Here is a 9562-nt window from a genome sequence, read left to right on the forward strand (position 1 = left end):
CGTTCACCTGACCTAAACCCACTAGAACACCTCTGGGACATTATGTTTAGGTCCATCCGGCACCGCCAGGTTGCTCCTCAGACTGTCCAGGAGCTCATTGATGCCCTGGTCCAGACTTTATTCCCCAAGAATTATGACTTTGTCAAAATGCTGATTTAATGTTTTTAAATATCCATCCATCCATTTTCTATACCGCTTATTCTCTTTAGGGTCGTGGGGGTATGCTGGAGCCTATCCCAGCTGACTTTGGGAGAGGCGGGGTCCACCCTGGACTGGTGTCCAGCCAATGGCAGGGCACATATAGACAAACACTCACATTCATACCTATGGACCATTTAGAGTCTCCAATCAAGCTAACATGCATGTTTTTGGAATGTGGGAGGAAACCCCCCCACACACGGGGAGAACATGCAAACGCCACACAGAAATGCCCAAGGGAGAATCCAACCCAGGTCTTCCCATCTCCAGACTGTGTTACCACTAACCTTTTTATTTTTAATGTATTATTATTTAGTTTTAATCTTTTCATGAAAAAAATACCACTAGCTTTTTTATTATTTTTAATATATTATTTTGTATTATTTTTCCATCTTCTTTTTATGACAAAAAATACCACTATCTTTTTAAAAATGATTTTTAATTTATTTAGAATAAATTTGTTTTGAGCTTATTTTCATGAAGAAAAAAACAACACACCACTAACTTTATTTTCGTGGAATGACAGTTTTATTTTGTTGTCTTCTTCTTTCATTCAGGAAGTGAGCATTCTCTGTCCACCAATCAACGCACTGCACTGTGTAGCTCCGCCCTTTAAGTCCCCAACCACGACCACTTGCTACCCTAAAAAGTGCCGCATACAACTTATCCCAGCAACAATCCACGAGCGCGGTCCCGGCTACAAAGTCTCATTTGGCGAGCGTTCCATCACGGCGAAGGCGGGCGTCATGTAAATGAGCTCTGAGCGCGGCCCATCCGTCATGCTGCCGCACGCGCTCTCCCATTATTATTCATGACCATAATTGGCCCGCGTTTCCTCAGGCAATGACTCAGAAATGATGGATATGACAACCGCCCCACTTGGCACACAAAGTGTGTGTGTGTGTGTGTGTGTGTGATGGGTTAAGTGTAATACCCCCTCCTACCTCAAGAGGCGGTGATGAGAGTACAGGTGAAACTCCGTGTACCACATTTTGTGGTTCCGAACACGTTCCCAGTCATGAATTAAAAGCTTCTTTTTGGTTCGTAAACACGAGACTCGCTCGAGAACGAGTTACAGCGCATGTCGGCCGAAGAATACGTACCGTGCGCAGCGAAGGAATCGCTTAATAGTTAACCTTTGTGCAGCGAAGAAAAGGGATGCCAAAGGATGAAGATGATTGAATGCTACAGGGGGTCGTGGATTCGGTGCGCTGTTACAAGGAGATCTGTGAAGAGAAGAGGTGGTCATCCTTCCAGACTAAGAAGGTACAAAGTCCTGCAAGACAACGGCAGGAATAAAATAAAAATAAAAAGTTTATTAGGCTTTCATTGACTTCTTGGTATAAGTCCAACCATGGCAGCTACACAAGTCGCTACTCCGTTAAATACACTCCTCATAAAATGTTAACACCAGTTGAAAAATGGCAAGAATGCACATTTTGCACTGTTGGATGTTAAGGAGATTGTCAGTAGTGCTTCAAAATGCAAAAAGAAGAAATGAGAGTGAGACAAAAATCCTTTTGAGTAAGCAAAATGTTGGTAAAAATGTGACTGAATGTGTTTTAGTGTCCACACTGTCATGATCTCTTGATGACAAAGGCAAAAAAGCTTTCTCTCTTTCAATGTAGTGGGAAGACTTTGAAACTTCTTCACACGTCCTGAGGCTCATGGAACAAAAAAGTCAAGCAGTAGACCCCCAAAAAATGAGCCGGAGGATCCCATTGGCTGTCCGTCAAGACACGCGACCATCCTGGGCCCAAGTGAAGGTTGTTACTGGTGCCGAGCACAATCCGATAACCAGCAGACGCCATCTGCCAGAGAAGGCTTTTAAGAAGAAGAAAAGTCTTCAAAAGCCTCGCCTCCTTCAACGCCACAAAATTACCTGTTGGAAGTCAAAACATTTACAAGAATAAAATTGAAATAACTGGAAAATAATTGTTTAAATAAACAGCTAGAATTTTACAAGAATAAAGTCAAAATATTGAGAAAAAAAGTTGTATTCTAATGAGAAAAAAGTTGCAATTTTACGAAAATAAACGCAATATTATGAGGAAAAATAATGCCATTTTAATAGCACAAAGCTAAAATATTAAAGGAAAAAAATGTTTTTTAAAAGCCATAATATGAGAAACCAAAAAAAACAAAAAAAAATTGTCATTTTCGGAAAATTCTGTCAGGCAAAAACTAATAAGTGAATAAAGTCAAAATATTAGAAAGGGAAAATTTACTGTAATACTTAACATTATTTAAATATTTGCAAAATAAAAAAAACAATAGCAAAAGGGGCAGAAAGAGCAGTTATTTCACAAGACTAAAGTCAAAATATTAAGAGAAAAAAGTTGTACTCTAATAAGAAAAAGTCAAAGAATAATGTGGTAATATGAGATTATGTGCATAAAGTTGAAATATTAAAAGAAAAAACTGTTCCTCATTGAAGTAAAAAGCTCGTCAAAGGCCTGGTCTCCGTCAAGGTTGGGAATTTGCAGGAGAGCACCAAACATGGGACATTGAAAGGTGGAAGAAAGTCTTCTGCTCGCTTGACGGTCCTGATGGCCTCCAGCGTTACTGGCATGACAAGGACATCCCACCTGAGATGTTTTCCACCATCATGATCCTTCAATGGAACAATGGAGCTTCAGGTTGTGCAGGGGCGTCAAACGGCAGCCGGCTATGTGGAGATGTCGCAGGCGGCATCCCTCGTGACCGAAGGCCCTCGTCTGTGTGGTAATGATTGGCTTTTTCAACAGCACCACGCTGCACTTCACAAAGAGGAATAAGCTCAGTCTTTTGGACCATCCTGCGTGTTCTCCTCATCTAAATCCAATGGAGAACATTTGGGGATGGATTTACAAAAAGGACATGAGTTCCAGACAGTGATGCCCTGGCATCAAGCATGCCCAAAGCCATTTTTCACCTCATTACCAAGAATGATGCAGCTTTCGCAACATTTTATTTCTGTTTAGGGGGTTTCATGGTTGTTGTTTTTGATCTTTGGTCTTCAACTTGTGATGAGCTGATGAACAGCCTATCTCACCTTCATGCTTCTATGCAATAAATTACTTTTTTGTGTCACTCCCATTTCTTGTTTCTGCATGTTGAAGCTCTACTTAGAACCTCCTTAAGATCCAACAGTGCTAAATGTACATTCTTGACATTTTTCAGCTGCTCTCAACATTTGGATGAAGAATGGCCATGTGGTTTGGTAAAAGCTTAGCAAACACATCAAACTACGGACACATTTAAAGGCAGCCGACAAACAAACCTGAGCACAACTCATTTTGTGTATTTTTGTACATTCCCCAGCACACAAGAGGAGTTTGGGTCCATTTCCTTGACCGTTTCCAGCTGTGATGGAAAGAGCAGCGTGATGGCGCACCCTGCTGGCCACTTTTAACACTAACACAGGACAACCAACGCACTCGAATTGATGTTGTAAATATAGGAGTAGTGAAAAGGGTCATGTAATGACTTGATGTGATATATTGTATGTTTTTCCTTCCTAGATATGCCACTCTAGCAGCTAGTGAGAGCTATTATGCTCAAATAGAATGGAATCCAATACAAAAATGTACCTTTATAAAAGATAATAATGCTTAGTGCAGGTGTACCTAATGAAGTGTCCGGTAAGTCACATGATGCCTAGGAAGGGAACTGCATCATGTTGCTTTTCACACACTCAGACGAGTCGGGCTGCTGTCCGCTCTGCCGGTGGCCGAACTCGAAGTTGATCCTCAGCTCTCCCATGTGGCAAAGCGGGAGCACATCAGGGGTCCACTCAATCTCAAACGGACGGGCGTCCTTCGGATCGTCCGAGCCGGGCCCTGCGGGGGTGGGAAGGACACGGGTGGGGGTCAGAAAACAGCAACGGCGGTGTAATAGAATACGGTCGTCCCTCGCTATATCACGATTCAAATATGGCGGTTTTTGAGAGTAACATACTAATAAATGATTGCTGTTTCATGGTAATACGGCCTATTGTTAGTGATTAAAAAATCCATATTTAAACAAATTGTTCATATTCTTGGCCTAAATGAAGTATTTTCAAGCATAAAAATGACTAAATGAACTAAAATACAAATACAAGGCAGAAGAAACATCCTACTTGTGAATGTAGTACTCCACTTTGGCCACTAGACGTCACCAGAACAAGCAGTTATTGTAGGTTCAATAATAATCATCATCATCATCCCGTAAAAACAACACAGGCTACAGTTGGGGCCATAATCCACCACATCTGTCCGCCTGGCACTAAGGTCCACAAGTAGTTTTGTTATTTACGTCTTAGATGGCTTATTTATTCTTCATATGTCTGCTATGTTTGCTCATACGAGCGTAAAGCTGCCATTAAAACACATTGATGAGACGACAGCCACCACATGAAGTACGCTGTCCAGACAAAAACAAGGAACTGCTAATGTGTGGGTCTGTTATCTTATTTATGGCTAATAAGGCTTATTTTCTCTGATTACTGTATATCTATTGTACTGGGTAATCCTACTGTAAAGGTGATTGTAGGGGTGTTATTTCTATTGCAGGGCTCTAATAATGTTAAAAAACATATTTAGAAGAAGGTAAACAGGTTTTCTATGCCATAACAATGAAAATATTCAATTTATTAATACTGAACTCAAGCCAATGAACTGCCATGAAATGAGGGTGACTGTGGATGGAACAAGCAACAGCGACTTGAGACTGAAGCAACAGCGCCTCCGGTGGTTGCACCCGAGTACCGCACTCCATTTCTTCAACAGCCATGTTTCTGTCCTTGTTACGAGTGGGACCAAAAACTAACAACAAAAACAAGCTCACCAACTCTGAGGAATGTCTGCAGCTCCATGGGTCGAATCGCTTGCGGCCGAGCCGTCCCGACTCCCTCCGGCAGCTCCGGTTGGAGCGGTTGTGGACATCGAAAGCGTGAGTAGGAACCGTCCACGTTTTTGACGAAGCTCTGAGTGAGCTCCAGCTCCAACTGGCAGACACAATAGGAGCTTGATGTAGCAACATCAAAGGACGAATAGGGCTGTGGGAAGACACAGGATGGGGGGAGTGGTGGCGGTTTACCTCGGGGGTGTCGAAGATGCGTTTGACCTGCGCCAGGTTGGTGATGTGCCAGGTGTACTTGGAGAAAGAGCCCAGAGGGGGAGCGTCGCTCTGCATGACCACTGAAGCGGACATGGAGACTGGTGAGTGTCTCCTAGACCAGTGGTCCCCAACCTTTTGGGACCCACAAATCTCCAGCGGACAAGGGCGGGTGGGTGTTATACATGATAGCGATCAAATGCTATTTATTACGTAGCGTGTAAAACTAAGACAGGACCATCATCAAATTAAAAGCACTAAATGAATACAGAGCCTCCATCCACCAGTACCAGCCTGGACTGTTTTATAACGCCGCTGTTTGATGTGTGTCATAACAGGCTAGCATGCATTAACTTGAGGTTGTGGACCCAACAGATATACACATTAGCACTCAGTAAGGTCACATCTTACCTTTATGCATTCCTGAATATGAGGTGAAAGAAAAGGCTAACAATCCACCATAGTAGTTCATCTGTGCAGCGTGGGACAATGTTATACATCAACATGCAACAACTGTGGGATTTCTGACTGTATTTCTTTTATAACAAAATAATGGCACATATTTCCAAAATTGATATCCCTTTTCATAAAAATGTGATGTAGTTAGGTAGGGTCACATTCCAAATTTACGACCCGTTGAGGTCCCTTGAGGACAAAAAAGTTCCCTCAACTTCCATTATAAGCGCCATTTTTCAATTCGTTGTAATTAGATGATAGAAACATGCATTATCTCACTTCAGGGTTTCATTCTGTTGGAAAATAGTCCAATTAGTTGTATTTTCTGTTCAGAAGAGATTGGACAATTCTCACATTGTAGGTGATAGCGTTTCCTAGCGGGGAAAAAAAAAACATTGACTTCTATTATAAGCACCAAGGGACCCCCAGGGGGTTAATCATTGCAACTGAAAGTTTCCCAGTGGTTTGGGGCCCCCGTCATAGACGACCGTAATGTACCACCACCGGGCGGCCTCAACCACTCACTTTGAACCTGATACCGCCTCTAGGTGGATTAGCCCCCCCCCCCAACAGAAAAAGACGGATGGTGAATTCAGACGTCGTCACCTGTTGTGAAGTTAGGCAGCCTCCTCTTGGAGCCGAGCGACAGGCGATGCTGCAGGGCGTTAAAGAACTGTTGAGGAATGTGGTACACCAAAGGTTCTGGATTCCCTGAATGGGGCAGGTGCAGAAAAACCCACTGAGAAATATTTCACCAACAAATGAGCGGAAACGCGCGTCAGCCTTACCGTCCAACTGGTAGTGCATGGCCTGGTGGATCCGCTCTGTGACGCCGGCCAGCCACTGGTGGAAACCCAACGACGCCGAGTGCTCATCCACAGCCTGACCGCCACCTGGGGAGGTCAGGAAGAAGTAATTCATGCTCGGGAGTGATGGCATTCCCAAAACCCCGTGGAGCAAAAGTACCAGAAAGTGCTTCCTCCTGGCGCAGTTTCTTTGCTTTGTGTGGAGATTTCACTGCTTCGGTGTGCAGCGGAGGCCTCTCGCAAGGAACGATGACTCTGCAGGTGGAGTTTGGTAGCACGCCTTAAACACACGGGCGTAATTAGGACGCTTTTGGAAGACTATGACAACGTTTGAGATGCCAACCCTCCCGATTCCTCATGACATACTGACATTACGTACGTACGTGCGTGCGCATTATTCTTCATCCGCACTACGGTACAGCCCCAGTCCACGTGAGAGTACGTTAACCCCCTGCTCGGCGGGACGTTGTGTGCCAAGAAGACGTTCTTTTGGAATTTCTGAGAAAATCAGGAGGGTTGGCATTTATGACTCGTACCATTTGATAAGGAGTTGATAAAAGCCGCAAACTCTGCCGCAAGCTTCTCATCGCTAGCGAAGGCACACACGCAGGCGTAGAAGTGCAGGCAGGGTTCCGACAGCCCCCCGCCCGGCTCGGCCCCGTCGGCTCTCCCTCTCCTGCCGCCCCCCTGGCAGCCGCAGTGAAACAAAGCCTGCTGTTGCACAAGAGCCACCTCGTTTTTCAGCACATCGGCACGTCCGCCAGCTCCCACGGTGAGATGCAGCAGGCCGTGAGGGTGCTGGGAATCCGGGTGGCACTTCACCACCAGGGTGTCCCTAGACACGCGCTGCACCAGGGGCACCAGGGACTCAGTGGCCAGCCTCCAGAGCTCCTCCTTGGCTTGCACGGAGGCCTGCAGAGCTTCCAGGACGGAGCTCTTGACGCTGAGCGGCGTGGAGTGGTTGGTGCACTCGATGGCGTGCTTGATGTGGGCGCAGAGGCTGTCGTAGGACGCCTTGCTGTGGCTCGACTTTTGACCCTGTTTGCAAGCGGGCATGAAGCAGCGGCCCAGGTTGATGTGAGACAGCTGGGAGGCTTTGTCGCCCGTGGCGATGGCGGCGTCTGTCGCGACGAGCTCGACGAAGCCAAACTGAGCGGTTCCTCTTCCTCTTTGACACACTGAAAACACCTGCACTCCTCCTCCTCCTCCCTGGTTGTCCTTCTCCTCGCTGTCAATGATGACTTTGACCACCTCCATGGCATCCTTTCTGCCCCTCCTGGCCTCCAAAGAGGCGTTTCTGAGAGATATCCCGCAAACGGCGTTCTTGCAGCTGAGCCCCCGGGTTCCGTTGTAAACGCCACACTGAGGACACTTGCGAATCCCCCGCAGGGTGGCCCTGCCCAGGTTGGAGAGGAAGGCCGGGGTCACGGAGGACGCCCCTTTGCGACTGTCTCTCTGCTTGGCTGCCAGGTTGGGTGTTGACATCTGCTGGCTGGAGGGGGACGGGACATGGCTGGATGAAGAGGAAGCACTCTCCATTTTCTGGTCACAAATGGTGGGGTTGAAGGTGAACCAAGTTAAACAGGTAAGAAGATTGTTCAGGAAAACAACCACCACCCCCATTAAGATTGTGACTTGTAACTACAGCGTGACATTGCGAAGTCTTATGTGACTATGGTCATGAAAGGTGCGTAAACTACCTGAAAAGCTTCCAGTTGGTCAAATTCGGCTCCAATTTAGCTTTCAAACCAGCTCGACTGTCGCCATTGCTCCTTACATCCCGACACCCGCATTGCGTCTGTAACAACACTCCTAATAGGCCAGAGGGGATCACGTGGCTTAAAAAGGCGGTTACTACCAGCGCAAAAGATCTTGGGATTGTAGTCCATTTCAAACTACTGCACTGGTTGTTAAGACGCATTTTAAGGTTTTTACCGGTACAAAGTCGACATTTATTTCCTGAATGATGGTTAGCAAAAACAAAAATGCTACTTTTAATACTATAACGTTCATTAGTAGCTCATATTTTACGTTTTTTTGAAGTACAGAAATCGTACCTTCATATTGATGGGTTTTAATTTTGATAAAAAAAATATTTTTTCCGCATTTAACTATAAATGGTCAAAAATACGCATTTTAGGTATCCAGTTTTGTCACTTTAGAATTGAGTGATTTTCTGACATTACTAAGTCTTATGTGACTATGTTCATAACAGGTGCGTAAAGTACCTGAAAAGCTTCGCGTCAAATTGGGCTCCAATTTAGCCATCAAACCAGCTCGACAGTCGCCATTTCGCCTTACAGCCCGACACTCCTAATTGGCCAGCGAGGATAAAAAAAAAACTGCCAGTGCAAAGCATCTTGGAATTTGTAGTTGATTTCAAACTAAGGCGTATTTAAGACGCAATTTACGTTTTTTCCTGGTACAAAGACATTTACTCGCTGAATGATGGTTAGCAAAAACAAAAATGCTAATTTTAATACTGCAACGTTCACTAGAAGCTCATATTTTACATTTTCTTAAGTACAGAAATCGCACCTTCATATCATTGGTTTAATTTTGATAAATGGATAAGTACTTAATAGTTATAAATACTGCATTTTTAACGCTGGTCAAAATATATTTTAGGCATGCTATTTTTTGATCATTTTGAAATTTACCAATTTCCTGAAAAAGCTGAGAATTTTTGTTTTCCATCATCAACATTTTAATGGGGGCAAAACCAAAATAAACTATGTTACGTAAGAGTAAACACAACTCTTCCGGCCAAATTCCAGCAAGGTGTAAACATTCTTACCTGCTGATTTTTGGTTAAATAATAATAAAAAAAAAAGGTAACTCACTGATAAGGCAACACAACCGAGCCGTCAACAACATGAAGAGGATGGCAGTGGCCACAAACTCTCCTCTTTGAATAAAAAAAGACGCTCTGTATGTTTAAAACAGAAATGCTGATGAATGCAGCACGATGTCATGTCATCCAAAAGGCCAACACACGTCCTGAATGAACATGTCTTTATACA

The 9562-nt window shown here is 44.5% G+C and overlaps 1 protein-coding gene across 3 annotated transcripts; it reads right to left on the bottom strand.

Annotated features, from left to right (window-relative positions):
* Positions 1 to 308: 308 nt before the first annotated feature.
* On the bottom strand, positions 309 to 9390 carry c17h2orf42 (chromosome 17 C2orf42 homolog). Of its 3 annotated transcripts, none has more exons than XM_054756913.1 (8): positions 7076 to 8220; positions 6700 to 6819; positions 6522 to 6626; positions 6340 to 6444; positions 5260 to 5360; positions 5008 to 5167; positions 3807 to 4019; positions 309 to 1424 (listed from the first exon to the last, which is right to left on the bottom strand). In XM_054756913.1, the coding sequence occupies exons 1-7, from the start codon at positions 8160 to 8162 to the stop codon at positions 3838 to 3840; spliced, it is 1860 nt and encodes a 619-aa protein (XP_054612888.1). In that variant the 5' UTR covers positions 8163 to 8220; the 3' UTR covers positions 309 to 1424; positions 3807 to 3837. The 3 variants fall into 3 exon arrangements, with proteins under 3 accessions (XP_054612888.1, XP_054612887.1, XP_054612889.1); XM_054756914.1 differs by adding an exon at positions 8240 to 9390 and having other exon boundaries at positions 370 to 4019; positions 7076 to 8081; XM_054756912.1 differs by having other exon boundaries at positions 317 to 4019; positions 7076 to 8219.
* Between the last annotated feature and the right edge of the window lie 172 nt (positions 9391 to 9562).

This window comes from Dunckerocampus dactyliophorus, chromosome 17 (assembly GCF_027744805.1).
Source record: "Dunckerocampus dactyliophorus isolate RoL2022-P2 chromosome 17, RoL_Ddac_1.1, whole genome shotgun sequence".
NCBI classification, from domain to species: domain Eukaryota; kingdom Metazoa; phylum Chordata; class Actinopteri; order Syngnathiformes; family Syngnathidae; genus Dunckerocampus; species Dunckerocampus dactyliophorus.